Consider the following 17,379-nt stretch of genomic DNA (forward strand, 5'->3'; position numbering starts at 1 on the left):
CCGCAGGTTGGGCTCCGCACGTGACTTCCTTCACGTGACCCCCTTGGGAGTCTATTGCGCCTGCTCGGGTTTAGCTCCTCCCACTGCCTCCCTCCCCGGGCGGGGATGCGATGGCTAGGTAGGGCAGAGATGTGCGCATGCTCAGAGCGCCCGCTGCACAGCACGTGGCTGCAGGGAGCCGCAGCGGGCAGGGTGCGAGGCGGCCTGTGTGGCCCCGCCCCCCCCAGCACAGGGAGGGCCCCTGCCTCGGTTTCCCGACACGTCCTCCTTTTCGGTCCCTGCGTCTCCACCGCCGCGTCGCGCTGGGCCCTGCTCCTGATGGAATCACAGAACACTAGGACTGGAAGGGACCTCGCGAGTCATCGAGTCCAGCCCTCCGCCCTCACGGCAGGACCAAGCTCCGCCTACACCATCCCTGACAGATGTCTGTCTAACCTGTTCTTAAATATCTCCAGAGAGGGAGATTCCACCACCTCCCTTGGCAACTTATTCCAATATTTGACCACCCTGACAGTTAGGAATTTTTTCCTAATGTCCAATCTAAACCTCCCCTGCTGCACTTTAAGCCCATTACTCCTTGTCCTGTCCTCAGAAACCAAGAGGAACAAATTTTCTCCTTCCTCCTTGTGACACCCTTTTAGATATTTGAAAACCGCTCTCATGTCCCCCCTTAATCTTCTTTTTTCCAAACTAAACAAGCCCAGTTCATGAAGCCTGGCTTCATAGGTCATGTTCTCTAGACCTTTAATCATTCTTGTCGCTCTTCTCTGTACCCTCTCCAATTTCTCCACCTCTTTCTTGAAATGTGGCGCCCAGAACTGGACACAGTACTCCAGCTGAGGCCTAACTAGTGCAGAGTAGAGCGGCAGAATGACTTCACGAGTTTTGCTTACAACACACCTGTTGATACAACCTAGAATCATATTAGAATCATCTGCCAACGGAACGAGAGATGGTTCATCGGCGGTGGCAAGACAAACGTGTCCCCTGCCGCCGGCATCGTGCTGGGCCCTGCTCCTCATCTGCCAACGGAACGAGAGACGGTTCATCGGCGGTGGCTGAACAAACGTGTCCCCTGCCACCGGCCGCCGCTCCCTCTCAGGGCCCGCCCGGCTCTCCGCAGCCAAACTTCCAGCCAATGGGCACCCGGCCTCTGCATCCAGCTGATGCAGCCACCTGACACCTCCCCTCTCCTTGGGGGATTCTTGCAACTGGTCCCTCGCAGCACCCTCCCCCTTCTCCTGCTCTTTGCAATGGAAGCCCTCGTGAACTCTTCTCCTCTGGAGCAGGCGGCGAATGGGGTCAATGCAAAATGCTGTGCATGTCTGTGCCGGACAGGTTTGCCCTGAAGTTGGCTCAAGTTCAGGACGGGATGGGGCTCTCCACGGCCCGCAGAGTGACAAAGGTGGGCAATCTCGCTGCCACTCCCTGGCGCCCCTGCGGTAGGCATGATGGGGAGAGCAGGGTGCCTTAGGGCTGTGCGCGGGCTGGGGGGGTGCATTGCAGAAGGCAGCGGTGCAGCTTGCAAGCTGCTCCGGCCACTTCCCACACGCTGAGTTTCCAAAATGCTGGCTTTTCCCGCCAGCGCCTGCCACGTAGGGCAGGAGTTCGCAGCGGCGCGCCCTGTCTCTTCTTGCTGCCGGCAGCGCTTTCGTGCAGACTGAATCCCAGCCCTCCCTGTACCAGCGCTTCCTTCACTTCCGTCCACCTTGCAGTGTCTAGTTGCAATGAAGAAACCCCCCACCGTTGCATATTGTGGTGTCTTTCATAGAACCAGCAGGCTAGGACTGAAACTGTGATCAGCAACAAAAAAGGCACCGTCCCCTAGAGGATGGCATAAAATGGCTAGCCCAGCTCGGCAGCCACCTGACATACATAAGCAAAGCACGGACTAATCATGTTTATTGGACGGGGTTGTAGGAGGTTTTAATTTTGAGGGCCTGTCCTATTTCTCTATTTTCTTCTCCTTTTAGATACAAATACGCCTCCCTCCTCACCAGACTCCTGCTGTTTTCTCACTTTTATCAGAAGTTGAATTTGCTTTGCAGAATAATGAAACGAGCTGCAAAAGCCAGCTGAGACCTCAGTGATTCGAAACTGGTCACCTTCCCTGACAGATGTTAATTACATTGAAAATGCTCTTGATGATCCACAATCTCAGTTATCCAGGGTCTCCCATAATATTTAGGTAATTGAAGTGGTACAGAACTAAAATAAGTAATCCCACATTAAATTAAACTTCAGAGTTTTGGGGGGGTTTTTTTACTCTCTTGTTTTGGGCCTCTGTCACATTTTTGGGACTTATTAGTTTGAGGGAGGCGCTATTTAGGCTCTCTTGTGGTATGTGCAATTCACCTTATTCCTTTGAATACAGTGCAGGTCATCAAAATTATTTCCTATTTCAATAAGGAAAGAAAACTGAAGAAGGACGGATGAAAGGAAGGACTCAGTACATGTAAAGAGGAACATTACAATTTGAATAATTATAACATTGAGTTTTGAGGCCTTAACTCTTGCTCATATTTATAGATTCTCAATAGAAATGACATGTAGTCCACAGTATATTATGTACTCACGTTGTATACTCTCTGGGACTCGTTGTATATGCTCACGCTGTATTCATGTGTTATATATAATATGTAATCTCCTTTTTCCTCCCTGGATTGCTCAGGAGCAGGTCACACTCACGTGTGTCTGCCTGGGCACCTGATGTTTTTAACATAAAAGGAGATCGTGAGCGCCCCAGTGGTGGTGATGTTTAGTAGTGGATTTCCTATCCACCCCCTTGGTCCTAAAGAATATACAATGGCGGTGCCTCCACCTGGCTGGCCCTGTACACACTTAATGCTGTGCCTTGGGAGCCTCCAGGAATAAAATTGTTCCAGTAATAATCTGAATCTAAGTCCAAGACAACAATTATAAATAATATACATCTCATTGATGAATATAGAATGAACACACCTTTACTTAACAACTTAAAAAACAGAGTTGAACAGATTGAAAGTGAACACAATCAATTAACAAAGCACACAGAGATAAAGGAAACGTGTCCATCCGGCATTTACACTGCCACCATTTATCCCACCCCAGAGCGTGCACTCCTCTGGAGTCAGAGTCCCAGGCGCTTGTGTGGGCGCGCTGAGAGGTTTGCAGCTGGAGTGGAGTCGGCCCTGGGCAGGTCCTGCGTGTGTTAGTCCAAGCTGAGCAGCCAGCTGCAAAATCCCTCTGCCACTGGAGCCAGCCCCACAACATGCCAGCAGCTCTGGTTCACTGGGCTGGACCCAGAGTCAGTTTGTCGTCTGTGCTCTGTCCCAGGCAGCACTTTCCCAAGGAGCCCAGTTACTCAGAGTCACCTCCTGTGCAGGTTTGTGTTGCCCCTCTCAGCCACAGGCACAGCCAGAGTCTCTCCCCTCCAGAGACAATCAACAGCCCCTGAAGCAGCCTGCTAGATCCAAGCCCCGCAGGCTCTCAGACACAACAGCTCCTGGACTGGAAAAGGCTCCGACCAGGAGTCTGGCTCCTCTCTCCATGGAGCCTCCTAACTTTCTCTCTCTTTCTTTCTGTGTGATGGCTAGTCGGAGTTCCCCCTGATCCTGCAGCCCCATAGCACCAAGAACAGACTCTGCCAGCCTGTAGAACAGAGAGGGCTTATTGCTTCTCCAGGATACAGCCCAGCACAGACGTGATGTGGCTACAGGAGTCAGGGCCAGGATACCTCAGACCCCTTGGGGTAGGGGGTCCCTTGCCCCCCCAGGCCCTCAGTTTAGGCTGTTTGCTTCATGTTTCCCAGCCAGCAACTGCCTCGCTCCCAGACCCTTCCCCCAAATCAGGTGTTTGTCTTCGCCTCCCTCCCTTTGTCTCTCCCCCTGGGAAGAGCCTTGTTACCTGCCCAGGCTGGGCCTAGGTGTCTGGGCTAATACACATGTGGGTGAGTCAGTGGGAATCGCACAGCCCAGTGCAAGGCGACACTGGGCTACAGAGCAGACAGCCCCCCCACTACGGCACACTCTGTCATGTTACTGGATTTTAAGGGGAGCACTCAGATCACTGCTGCGCCCGTGGGGGGGCGGTGTTTACTCCAAATTCTGTACAAAGGGGTTACATCTACACTGGCACATTCTCACGCAAAAACTCTTTTGCGGAAGAGTTCTTGTGCAAAAACTCTTCCAGAAGAGAGCATCTACACTGGCATGTGCTTTTGCACAAGAGATGTGCTTTTGCGCAAGAGCATCTGTGCCAGTGTAGACGCTCTCTTGTGCAAGAAAGCTCCGATGGCCATTTTAACCATAGGGCTTTCTTGCGCAAGAAATTCATGTTGCCTGTCTACACTGGCCTCTTGTGCAAGAACAGTTGCGCAAAAGGGCTTATTCCTGAGCGGGAGTGTCAGAGTTCTTACACAAGAAGCCCTGATTTCACAAATTAGAACGTCAGTTTACTTGCGCAAGAACACGTGGCCAGCGTAGACAGGCAGCAAGTTTTTGCACAAGAGCGGCCGCTTTTGTGCAAGATCGCGCCAACGTAGACACCGCCAGGGGGCCATGTAAGGTGTCAATGAAAGTGTATGCTCTACTCATTCTGCGTGTGCTACTCATGGACGTGTGTGATGTCTGTCTGTGGAGTTCTGAAAACGGGCTCTGTGCTGGTACTGGGAATGTTTTCTGTCTGAGACAGAGCAAAGGCCTGCACTGCCTGTTGTGAGGAAGGAATGGCCAATGAATGACTGTGCTAATTAGCATGGCCCCAGGGACATGGCTCTCAGAGTGGCCAATACACACCTGAGGAATGTGTCTGGAAACCTGCAACCCAGCCAGGGCGTAATGGCTGCCGGCATGTGAAACACAGACAGGTCACTTGGCCATGTGACCCGCTCCAGCCTGGGAGACACCAGGGATGGATATAAAATGCCATGAAGTGGTCTCCATCTTGTCTTCAATTCTGCTACTGATCCCAGGAGCAGCCGTGCGAGGGGCAGCGAGCGGGAAGGAGGCCGACCCGCCCTGGCAGAGGCTGGGCACCAGGGACTGCTAAGCTGGCCGGTTGGAAATCTGCTGAGCGCCGCGTCCAGAACTGGTGACTGGTGCGTGTGACGGATTCTCCTTAACGGCCTCACTCGCCGCCGTTTCCTTCTTTTGTTAATAAACCGTTGGGCTACGTCTCCACTGCGCATTGTTGCGCAAGAAGCTATGCAAATGAAGTGTGGGGTGAATATTGCCATGCCTCATTTGCATACCTTATGAGCCGCATACATTTTTACAGAAGGGGGTTTTGTGCCAGGAGCTGTCTACACTGCTTCTTCTTGTGCAAAAAATCCCTCTTGCACAGCGGGAGCCGTTCTTCCTGAAAATAAGCGGCAGAACGGCTCTGTGCAAGAGGGTTTTTTGCCCAAGAAGGAGCAGTGTGGACAGCTCCTTCTTGCGCAAAACTCCCTGCAGCAAAAATGGCGGCTCATTAGCTATGCAAATGAGGTGCAGCGATAGTCACCCCCCGTGCCTCATTTGCATATCTTCTTGCACAACAATGTGCAGCATAGACATAGCCTTAGACTTTAGATGCTCAAGGACGGGCCCAGCGCGCTCTTGTGGGGAAGATCCAGGGTGTGAACTGACTGGGGATCTGGGGCTGGTTCTTTGGGACCAGGAGGACCCGTTCGGGGGAGATGAGATCGGGTCCTATAACCCCCACCTGTGTGCAGGCCCAGGGCTGACTGGGGCACGGGGAGAGCTGGGGGTCTTGCTCGTGAGGTTCCTGCCGGCCGGACTGGCAGCTGGAGCGCTCGGTGCGACTGGTGTGTGGCCTGTTTGGGAAGGTCTCCAGTCTGGGCTGCAAGGAGCCCTGGTTTTGAGCAATTCGCTCTGAGCGGATGCCCTCGGCGGTGCCCAGGCCTGGTCCGTCACACTCTCCATGCCTGGAAGAGCCACTGTTCCCCCCTTTTTCCCAAGGGCGCCTGGGAGTTGTAGTCTCTAGGACTAGATTTCAGCACAAAAGTAAAAGTCAAAGGCTCCTGTAGCAAGGGGACTCCATTAGGGATGTTAAATATTGGTTAACTGACTAGTCGAATAATCCCATGAATTCTTATCCATTGACTATTCTGTAGTACCTGGGGGTGGGACTGGCAGCCAGTGCGCTCCGGCCCCACTCCCGGGGAGCCCCCTGCCACTCCGTGCTGCTGTCTTTGTATCAGAGGCAGCAGTGCAGGGTGCCAGGCGGAGCTGGGCTGCAAGGGGAGCTAGTTTAAAAACCATCTCCCCTCCTGGACTGGCTGCCTGCCACTGATACAGAGGCAGCAACGCAGGGTAGCAGCAGCCCCTGGCTGGGAGAAAGGGGCGTGGATCTGGTGGGCGCTGGAACTGAGTCGGGCTGCTTGTCTATTCGGCTCCTAATACACTTGAAATGCAGAATTGTAGCAGGGGTAGGTCCTGGACCCAGTGCAAGCCAGGACTGAGTTAGATTGTCTGGCTGCCCGGCTCTTAATACATTTTAAATGCAGAGCCACGCAAATCCCGGATCCAGCACAAGCCAGAACGGAGCCAAGCTGCAGGCCAGCCTTTTTAAAATATTTACCGGGGGGGGGAGGGGGGGGATGCATGTAGTCTACAGCAGTGTTTTTCAACCTTTTCTGAATAAAGAATCCCTTTAAAAAAATTATAAGTACCCCCTTTTCAACAACAACAACAAAAAGATAAACACCTGTTTTCAGACACACACAAAAATGTTCTACCACATTGCAACATGTTTGTTTAAACAACTTAATTGTAGCTAGCAGGCAATGACATTTTTGGGTGTAAAAAGTACAACAATAATAAAGCTCTGTAAGACTTAAACCAAAAATTCAGTTTTCTACAAATTTCATTTGTGTTGATGTAACCCCAGACTTCCCTGGAGTACCCTGAGAGTCCTACCACTGGGGGAGAAACACTGACCTACAGCATTAACCTATAAGCTTTTGCTTCTCGGTTAGTTGTTTAATCAACCACACTATGACAGGCTACAAGTATCTAACACAGTGTTTCTGAGGAAGTGGGTCTGGCCCACGAAAGCTCATCATCTAATAAACCATCTTGTTAGTCTTTAAAGTGCTACATAGTCCTGGCTTTTGTTTCAACTACACCAGACTAACACTGCTACATTTCTATACATTTCTATCACTGTTTCTCAAATGGTGTTCCAGGGAACCCCAGGGTTCCACGAAGTGAAAATAAGGGTTCCATGAGAAAATTCCATTACAATAACATGTTATTATTACAAAAATAATAATTAATATTAAGCATTTATGAATTTTATTGAAAACCATTTTCAATTTTGTTGATCTCCTTGACCTTGTATTATTACCCTTACTTATTTGTGGTCTACTTTTTCAGCTCTATAGATATATAAGCCTGCTCTTAGGGGTTCCACAAAACTCTTTTGAGTTTAAAAGGGTTCCGCGGCCAAATACAATTGGGAAACTCTGATCTGACACGCGAACACAAGGGGAGCTGGTGGCTGCTGACAGACACACTCTCCCGAGAGCCCTCCTCTTCCAAAGTTCCACTAGCACAGCCCGAGTTACTCTCCACTCCCGCACCGCCAGGGCCCCGGGCCGCCCGAGCACCGCGCGCCGACCCCGGCCCCGCTGGGCGGCCTGTGGGGTGACTCAGCCCGGCAGCTTCCGGGGCGGGCGCGCTCCGCGGTGGGCAGGGCCGGGCTGCAGCCGCCCCCTGCCCCGGGAAGAGGAAAGGAGCGAGCGAGGCGGGGCCCTTCTCAGCCCGCCGCCGTACGGGGCACCCGGCCCCCGAGCACCCGGCACCCAGCGCCCTCCGGGCTCCCGGCACCCAGCGCCCTCCGGCACCCAGCCCCCGAGCGCCCCGCACCCAGCGCCCTCCGGCACCCGGCACCCAGCGCCCTCCGGGCTCCCGGCACCCAGCGCCCTCCGGCACCCAGCCCCCGAGCACCCAGCGCCCCTCGGCACCCGGCACCCAGCGCCCTCCAGCCCCCGGCCCCCGAGCACCCGGCACCCAGCGCCCCCCGGCACCCGGCACCCAGCGCCCTCCAGCCCCCTCCGGGTCCCCAGCGCCCCCCGGCACCGGGCACCCGGCCCCCTCCAGCCCCCGGCCCCCAGCGCCCCCTGCCCGCCGGCGCCATGGACCTGGACGGGCTCCTGCTGGACGAGGAGGGCACCTTCTGCCTGAGCGGCTTCCAGGAGTTCTCGGTGAGCGGCCCCGCCCCGCTTGCGACCCCCGATCCCGGCGGCGGCTCCTGCCCGCACGCACCGCGGGGCTCCCGGCTCCGATCCCGGCACCCCCACGGCCTGTCTGCCCTGCGGCCGGGCGGGCGCTCCAGTTACCCCGGGCAGCCCCACGGCCAAAGCCAAGGGCGCCGGAGCTGGCAGCCCGGCCACCCCCCGTCTGAACCCGGTTACCTGTTGGCCCGGCTGCTGAGTGAAGGGGGGGGTCCGGGGGTGGCTGTGGGGTAAAGGGGGGTTGTTTCCAGGGGTGACTGCCGGGTAAATGGGGGGGGGGGTCTCTGGGGTGGCTGTGGGGTAAAGGGGGGGTTGTTTCCAGGGGTGACTGCCGGGTAAATGGGGGGGTGTCTGGGGTGGCTATGGGGTAAAGGGGGGTTGTTTCCAGGGGTGACTGCCGGGTAAATGGGGGGGTCTCTGGGGTGGCTGTGGGGTAAAGAGGGGTTGTTTCCAGGGGTGACTGCTGGGTAAATGGGGGGGGTCTTTGGGGTGGCTGTGGAGTAAAGGGGGGTTGTTTCCAGGGGTGACTGCTGGGTAAATGGGGGGGTCTCTGGGGTGGCTGTGGAGTAAAGGGGGGTTGTTTCCAGGGGTGACTGCCAGGTAAATGGGGGGGGTCTTTGGGGTGGCTGTGGAGTAAAGGGGGGTTGTTTCCAGGGGCGACTTCCGGGTAATGGGGGGGGTCTCTGGGGTGGCTATGGGGTAAAGGGGGGTTGTTTCCAGGGGTGACTGCTGGGTAAATGGGGGTCTCCTTGTGCTAATTGTAACCCCCCTCCGGATGTCCTTGGCTGTCCCCTGGCGCTTGTGTTCTGAGACGGGTGACATGACTCCCCCAGCCGCAGGCCACCCCGTCCTGGTTGTACCCACCCCTCTCCCCTAGCCCCCAATGGGTCAAGGACGTGACCAGCGCGCCAGGGATCCGCAGGCAATCGCCCTGCGCTGCTCATGCCTGGGGGGCGCCTGGCCCTGGCGCCAGACCGGATGCTGGGCTGTTGGGTCAGACGGATGGGCCGTTCCTCTGTTCTTACTCATCTCCTTGCTGAGCTGAACAGTCCCCGGCGTGGAACGGCTGCTCGCCCTGAGCCTGTTCCACCCCCTGGTCGCCCGCCCGGCCTTGCAGCGTCTGGGAGGCCAGCGTGTGGTGTGGGACCGGCGCGGCTCGCGGCCTAGCAGGGGTGGGCGTAGCCCGGCTGTCTCCAGTGACCGGCTGTGTTCTGGTTTTGTTCTGCCCGTGTCGGTCCCTGTGGTGTCCGAGTGCTCGCTTGGCCCTGCAGCCAGCCCGGCTCTCTGGGACGGGGCCAGAGCAGGGCTGCTTGGTTCTCACCCTGCCCATCCCCCTTGTCAGTTTCTGCCAGGGCACCAGCAGCTGAGCCAGAGGGTGCAGAAGCGGCTGTACTACAGCTGGGACACAGACTGTAACCTGGACCATCTCTCCAGCCCGGTGGCAGGTGAGTGGTGCCAGCGTCTCCGGGTGGGGACTGGCTACCGCTGTGCCCACACGGCGTCTCCCATCGCGGTCCTCGGCGCCGCCTTCGCACAGAGGTGGGCTGGGGTCACACGGGGAGGACTTTTCACACCCTTGAGCGTAGCCCTTCTGCAGCCCCACGATCGCGTCTGTGCTCTGAACCCGGGGGCTGAGGCACGAGGGCCCCGCCCGAAGGGGGGCTGATGAGCAGGGTGTGTTTCAGAGCCGTTTGGGCCATTCCCCGCGGGGTTCTGACGCTGTGACGGTGCCCATCTGGGTCCGACCTGGGCCCGCATCCCTACAAGCCCCTGCTGCTGGGCGGGCTCACGGAGGCTGAACCTGGTCGCTGGTTTCTGGCTGCCCGGCGAGAGACGCCCTCCTGGGGGCAGGTTTCTGAGTGCGGCTGCTCAGCGCCTCCTGCCTGGGGTTTCCAGGCACCAGAACTCATTCTGGGCTGAAACCCTGCAGAAGGGGGAGTGACCCTCCCCCTGCCCCTCCCCCCGGGTGCCCTGCCGTGTGGCGGTGATGGGGGCTGGGGGTCCGGGCTCATGGCTGGGGGTCCGGGCTCATGGCTGGGGGTCCGGGCTCATGGCTGGTGTCAATGCCTGTGCTGCTCTGCCTCCGTCCTAGACATCGCTGTCGAGTTGCTCCAGAAAGCCGCTCCCAGCCCCATCCGCAGGCTCCAGAAGAAATACGTCTGCCATGTGTCCCGGTAAGATGCTCCTCCTAGCCCCTTGCTGGCAGCAGCAGGCTGCACCGGCGCAGGTGGGGGCCTGTGACCTGGCTCAACGCTCCGCTTGGCTGCAGCCACCCAGGTGGGGAGCCGATGGCCAGGAAGCGTCCCCACCACCGGCATCAGCCGGCCTTGGGCCGATTCGCTTGCCTGCTCCCCACATGGGGTCTGGCCTGGGGCTGACGTGGCACAGCCGGGGCCCCGAGCCCGTGCACACTGCCCCTGAGGTCTCGTCTGTATCTCAGGCCAGGCCCTGTCCCAGGGGCCCTCTTGCGCTCAGCTTTCCAGGCCCAAGGGGGGGGAACAAGGCTTGTGGCTTTCATAGCACGGCAGTGCCGGGAGACCAGAGCCAGCTGGTACCGCTGCCCGTTCCTGGCTGGGCCGGGAGACCAGAGCCAGCTGGTACCGCTGCCCGTTCCTGGCTGGGCCCTGTGGCTGGGCCGTTCCCATCGCTGTGCGCTAGCGGAAGCCGTGACTCTCGTGATGGGCATAACGCCGGGGCGGCTCTGCGGGCACCAGCCAGGCCTGTCGTGCCCCACAAGCCTCGTGCGCCAGGAGCCGGTGGCCAGCAGAAGGGTCTGAGGCGGGTGATCGGCGGGGGCTGTTGTGCACATGCCCGTGGGCACCGCTGCCTTGTTGGCGCCTGGAGCGGCATCGTGCTGGATGGCGGGGCGGGTGGATGGGGCGGGACACTGTGTGCCGGGCAGCGAGGAACCCGAGTCCGTGCTCTCCCCGCGCTCACAGGGAAGCCTGCATCTCGCCCTGCTCCATGATGCTGGCTCTGGTTTACATCGAGCGGCTCCGGCACCGCAACCCCGAGTACCTGCAGCAGATCTCCTCCTCGGACCTCTTCCTCATCTCCATGGTGAGCGGCGGGCGGGTGGGCGGCAGGTGGGCGGGCGGGTGAGCGGCGGGCGGGCGGGTGGGTGAGTGGTAGGTGGGCGGGTGAGCAGCAGGCGGGTGGGTGGGCGAGCGGCGGGCGGGTGGGTGAGTGGTAGGTGGGCGGGCGAGCAGCAGGCGGGCGGGTGGGCGGGCGAGCGGCGGGCAGGCGGCGGCTGGCGGGGCCGGGCTGACCGGCACTCTGCTCCTGGCTGCAGATGGTTGCCAGCAAGTACCTGTACGACGAGGGGGAGGAGGAGGAGGTGTTCAATGACGAGTGGGGCGCGGCCGGCAAGGTGGACGTGCAGACCCTCAACAGGCTGGAGATGAACTTCCTGCGCGCCATTGTAAGTACGGCCAGTGGGGTCGTGCTCTCGCCTCCGGGCCGCTGCCCTGACGCTGGGGCTGCACAGACCCCTCCACCCGAGATCAGGGCCCCGGGTGCCACACAGACCCAGCGTGAGGGCCAGTCCCCCCGGGAGCACCCTTGCTGCCCGCAGGGCCAGGGGAGAGGCGTTGGGCACCAGGGTTAGCTGGCGGTGGCTGGGAATGAGCAGGCCAGCGAGCAGAGGGCGCTGTGAGAGCACAGGGCCGGGCCTGGTGTGCACAGTGTCCGTGGGGCTTCCAGGAGGGATCTGGCCTGGGAACCGCTGATGGAGGGGGACAGGACTTCCAGCTTGAGCGTGGCCAGCCCCTTCCCCGGGTGCAGCAGGACTGGCTCCTGTGCCCCCAAAGATCAGACATTCTGCGGGCCCTGCTCTGCTCAGGGCTGCTCCATCCCGTTAGCCTGGGCTGGGAACAGCCTGCTCCCCACAACTGCCCCCTCGCGCCCCACCCCCAACTCCCTGAAGCTGTGGTCAGTGCAGGGTGTGCCGCTGGCCAGCAGGGGACGCTCCTCACCGCTGAGTGCAGGCTCCATGGGGTGGGGAGGCTGCTGAGCCAGGCTGGCGGGAGGATAGCAGTGGCTGGAGTGCAGAAGGGGGGATGTGCCAGGGCGCCGGCTGGCAGAGGCTGGCCCCTGCGGGAAGCCCAGCGGGGGTTGCTGCGGAGTTGGTTCCGTCGTGGGACTGTAGCATTTGCAGCAGCTCGTTGGACCTTGGTGCTGTCCAGCCTGCGATCTGCCTCCCCGGTCAAGCTCACGGGAGGCACGATTCCCCTCCCCACTTCCCCTCCAGCCCTGCCTTGGTTCCTGGTCATTTTGTGTCTAGCTGTGGCTGTCCTGGGCTTCCCGGGCCAGCAGGGTCTGCGGCGGGCCAGCCAGCACGTTCCTTCGTGCCGCCACATAGCGATGGCGGGAGCAGCACCAAGGGGATAAAAGGCACAAACAGGGAGGTGGCAAAATGAGCAGTTTGGGATCATTTGCTCAAGACGGTTCAGACCAAAGCAGACTGTGAAGAGCTTCAAAAGGATCTCACCAAATTCAGTGACTGGGCAACAAACTGGCAAATGAAATGTACTGTTGATAATTGGAAAGTAACGCACATTGGAAAGAATAATCCCAGCTAGACATACAGTATGATGGGGACCAATTTAGCTACAACTACTCAAGAGCGAGATCTTGGAGTTATCATGGACAGTTCTCTGAAAACAGCCACTCAGTGTGCAGCTGCCGTCAGAAAAGCAAACTGAATATTCGGAATCATTAAAGAAGGGCTAGAGAATACGACAGAAAATATCTTACTGCCTCGCTGTAAAACCATGGGACGCCCACATCTGGAATACTGCGTCCAGATGTAGTCGCCTCATCTCAAAAAGATCTCTTGGCACTGGAAAAGGTTCAGAAAGGGCAACAAAAATGAGGAGGGGTTTGGAACAGGTCTCATATGAAGAGAGATTAAAAAGACTGGGATTTTTCATCTTAGAAAAGAGGAGACTAAGGGGGGATATGAGAGAGGTCTGTAAAATCATGACTGGTGTGGAAAAAGTGAATAAGGAAAAGTTATTTATTTCCACAATATAAGAACTAGGGGGCACCAAATGAAATGAACAGACAGCAGGTTTAAAACAAACCAAAGGAAGTTTTTCTTCGCTCAGCGCACAATCGACCTGTGGAACTCCTCGCCAGAGGATGCAGTGAAGGCCGGGACTTGAACAGGGTTCAAAAAAGAGCTAGATAGATTCCTGGAGGTTACGTCCCTCAGTGGCTGTTAGCCAGGATGGGCAGGGATGGTGTCTCTGGCCTCTGTTTCCCTGGAGGTGGGTGATGGGAGGGATCACGTGAGGATTCCCTGCTCTGTTCCCTCCCTATGGGGCACCTGGCCCTGGCCGCTGTCGGCAGACAGGACCCTGGGCTGGACGGGCCTTTGGTCTGAGCCAGTCTGGCCATTCTATGTTGGGATTCCCGCTCCCAGGCAGCGATTGTCCAGGAGCCCAGCCGAACTCCAGCTGGGGCCGGGACGGGACACAGGCTGCAAAGCCCCCGGCCCTGCTGGGAGATGGGGCAAAGGAGCTGGAATTCGTCTCACCGGCTCACTGTCATGGGAGGGCCACTGAGCCCCTCCCAACCCCACTCAGCCCAGGCCGGCGGGGGCTGGGTTCCTGTTACCAGTCTGACCGGTCCCTCCCTCCCTGCAGGACTGGAGCCTCTACACCGACCCCAAGGAGCTGTTTGACGTGCTGAGCTGGCTGGAAGGCCGGTAAGATTGGAGCCGTGCGGGAGGGAGGAGTGTCTCAGCCGGGGCCTGGCCCTAAGGCGGTACCGCGCCTCGGTGCCATGCCCGGGTCTGCTGATGCCCGCGTTGGTCCCAGGGCTGCCCCGCTGTGCTCCCCCCCCACTGGCTGTGCTTGCCCACGCAGCTCCAGGTGCGAGCCACAGCGTGTCCCGGGGCCCAGATCACCCACCTGGGCGGGTCTGCACCTCCTCCCGGGCAGGGCTCAGGGCAGTTGACGTGCCAGGCGGGGGAGGGGGGAGCCAGCTCCTTCTCGGCCAGGGCTTGCGCTGAGTGTGCTTTGCGTGACCGACTTGCTCCCACAACACACGAACTCGGGGTCACCCGGTGAAATGAGCAGGCGGCAGGTTTGAACAGACCCAAGGCAGCTTCTCTTCACTCCTGCGGAACTCCTTGGGCTCGGAAAAGAGCCAGATCCATTTATGGGGGGTGGGTCCCGCAATGGCTGGTAGGCAGGCTGGGGGGGGCGGTGTCCCTGGCCTGTGTGCCAGGAGGTGGGCGACGGGAGGGACCACGGGAGGGTTCCCGGTTCTGTTCCCTCCCTCTGGGGCACCGGGCCTTGGCCACTGGTGGCCAACGGGAGCCTGGGCTGGATGGGCCTGTGGTCTGAGCCAGTGTGGCCGTTCTGTTCCGTGGCTCTGGGGGCCGCCCAGGGCAGGGGGCCGTCAGCAGGAGGGTCTGTGGCCAGAGCAGACACCTGAGCGCTTTGCTTCCCCGCAGCGTGGCCAAGAAGCAGGGCACCCAGCGCGGCTGGTTCACCTACACGGACCTGTGCGTCCTGCTGGAGCAGCCCCTCTGGCAGCAGGCCCTGGGCCAGTTCTACCAGCAGGTGGCCAAGGTAGGAGCGAGCCGGGCCCGGAGAACAGGGGGAGCCTTCCTGCCGGGGGGCGCCGGGCCCAGGGCTGAGCGGGCTGCCCCTGCGGGAGGGGATGGGGCCTGCTGGGCAGGCATTGGGCTTTCCGGAGGCTGGTCCTTGGCGGGCCGGTTTCCATGAAATTCCAGTTTGTGGCGGGAGGAGCAAACTCCTGCAGGCGGAAGCGTCGCTCAGCTGCCCCTTGCGTGCGGGGTTCCAGTCCCAGGATGCACCAGGGCGCCCACGCAGGCGGGTGGAGGCTCATGGGAGATGTAGTCCGGGGGGGCGACTGTTGCACGAGGCCTGGCAGCGTTTCGGGGGGGCGGGGCTTTCCGCCGCCGTGCGCCGGCGTGGGGGCCGTTGCCAACGGGGCGATGTTCCCTGGCAACGTTTGCTGAGCGCGACGAGCCCCCTTTGCACCCGGGCTGAGCAGTGTGTGCGGCGCTGCCCCGGCGGGAGGGTCACACCTGGCTGTGGGGAGCAGTCGGCACCCCAGCTGCAGCCGAGCCCTGGTTCAGCAGCCTGCGTGGTGTTGGCCAGTGTCCGGGGGCGCGGGGCTGGGGCTACTGGGCTCCCAGCTGCCTGCCCCTTGAGGGGCCTTGGGGTAACTGGCTGCTGCTGGTCTCTCCCCCGGCAGGGCCAGGCACAAGGGCGCTGGGTGACCCGTCTCTCTCTCTCTCTCCGCACAGCTGGCCTGCGTGCTGGGCGTGATGTACCTCACTGGCGTCGCTGCCGTCTTTGCCTCCGTCACGGTGGTGCACCAGGTCATGCGGGAGGGGCGCGCTGGCCCCGTTGCCCTGCGGCCTCTGCTGCCCCCCATGGACGGGGGGTGCTCGCTGGGCTCTGGGCCCTCCCTCGCCCCCTTTGTCAGTCCGCTGCTCCCCTGCTCCCACAGCCGCTCCCGGCCCGCGGCGGAGAACGAGACGGCGGAGGAGCAGCGCCGCCCTGGTGGCGGGGTCACGGCGACGGCCCTGTACCTGTGGGGCAGCGTGCTGACGGCCCTGTCCTACGCAGAGGCCCCAGGCTCTTCCCCGCAGCCGAGGCCCCGGCAAGAGCCCCCCCCCTGCCCAAACTGCCTGAGACTCCGCAGAGGGGGCAGCGCCTGTGAGCCATCCAATCGCACGAGCCCCGGCAGCCCCTTGGCCCAGCCCAGCCCCTTTGGACTCACCTTGGCCCCCGCTCGCCCGGCGCCCCACGGCAGGGCCTGCTCGGCCTGGCCCCTGACCCCCGGCCCCCACGACTGGCCCGGCCCCCTGGGGCTGCAGCAGTGCTCCTTGGATGCAGCAGTGGGGCTGGGCAGAATCAAGACCTTCATCTTCCCCAGCTAGGGCTGTGCGGGGCCTCCCCCTCCCCGGCTCAACTCAGGCCCTCGTGTCGTACCCCAGCCTGCGTACTGGGGGGAGGGTCCGGCTCAGCGGGGATGTGGGGGGTGCAGGGGCTTGGTGGCCATGGGTACTGTGTCTGCTGGGGATGCGGGTGCCCCCAAGCAGAGGGGCCAGGCGGGGGGGCACCCTGCTCCCCCTACCTGCCGCTGCCTCCTAGGGAAGTAGGGATTTCAGCCTGCTGGGCAGGATGGGGGCAGGGCTGGCAGGTGGGGCTGCGGGGGGAATGGAGAGTCTAGGGGGTGACCCGGAGCAGGCTGGGGGAGGCAGGAGGCCCTGGTAGGGGTGGTGCCTTCCCCCCAGTCTGAGTGGTGGTGCCTGACGGGATCTGCTGGGGCCATGCCCCCCGTGCCAGCTCTTTTTACGCTGGCTTTTCCAGCTCTTTTTCACTCTTTTGTAGATAAAATCTCTTCCAATAAAGGTAGCTCCGGCCGTGTGCCTGCCTCTGCCTCTGCCTCTTCCTCGCCCCCGTGGGCCCCGGCCGGGGCGCTACCCCGGTCACTGCACGGCAGCCGGCTCAAAGCCCCACCTGCCAGCGGGGGGCCCAGTGGCTGTGCCGCACGGCGAGGCAGAGGCCCCGCTGGCTGCCTGAGCCTGCAGCACGATGGCTCCGTGTGTCATGGCCTGGACGGAAGCTCCGCCCAGGCCCCCTTGTTGCTGGTGTGTTCACAGCCACCTCTGCCGCCCTCCCCCGGCTCTGCCCGGCTTGCCCAGGCGAGAGAGACAGCCGGGCAGGTGAGTCCTGCCACCTAGCGCCCTGCTCAAGGTGCTGCCAGCTCCCTCCAGCGCCGTGGGGGCGGGCCTGGGGGCTGCAGCTGGGATGGGCCTGGCCCTCCCTGCGTCCCCTCCTCATTCCCCGGCCGTACTTCCTGGAGTCACCGCGGTCCCAGCTGCCCCCTGCGGCGTGTGGGCGCTAGGGCCCGAGTTCGGACGCCCGGCCTGGAGGGCATCTCCCGCAGGCTGCCCGGGCCCAGCCCGGCGCGTGCTGGCTGGCGGCAGGGCTGGGGTTTGTGTCTTGGGTACCGACGTTCCCTGGCCATGCGGCTGCCGGCAAGCCTGGCCCTGGCCCTGCGCAGCGTGTTCCGACCGGCCGCGGGCCCTGGTGGGCGTTGCCTTCTGCCCTTGGCCCGGGCCCGAGCCGCCTGGAGAGATGCCGTCCTGGGCGGCTGAGCCCGGCTCCTGC

General features: G+C 60.6%; 1 protein-coding gene across 1 annotated transcript; it reads left to right on the top strand.

Annotated features, from left to right (window-relative positions):
* The first annotated feature begins 7,616 nt into the window (after positions 1-7,616).
* On the top strand, positions 7,617-16,632 carry CNPPD1 (cyclin Pas1/PHO80 domain containing 1). The gene is made up of 8 exons (XM_075932947.1): positions 7,617-8,188; positions 9,561-9,663; positions 10,311-10,392; positions 11,158-11,278; positions 11,511-11,639; positions 13,867-13,928; positions 14,682-14,799; positions 15,504-16,632. Exons 1-8 carry the CDS (start codon positions 8,120-8,122, stop codon positions 16,140-16,142), a joined length of 1,323 nt encoding a protein of 440 aa, XP_075789062.1. The 5' UTR covers positions 7,617-8,119; the 3' UTR covers positions 16,143-16,632.
* Positions 16,633-17,379: the final 747 nt, after the last annotated feature.

This window comes from Pelodiscus sinensis, chromosome 7 (assembly GCF_049634645.1).
Source record: "Pelodiscus sinensis isolate JC-2024 chromosome 7, ASM4963464v1, whole genome shotgun sequence".
Classification (NCBI taxonomy): Eukaryota; Metazoa; Chordata; order Testudines; family Trionychidae; genus Pelodiscus; species Pelodiscus sinensis.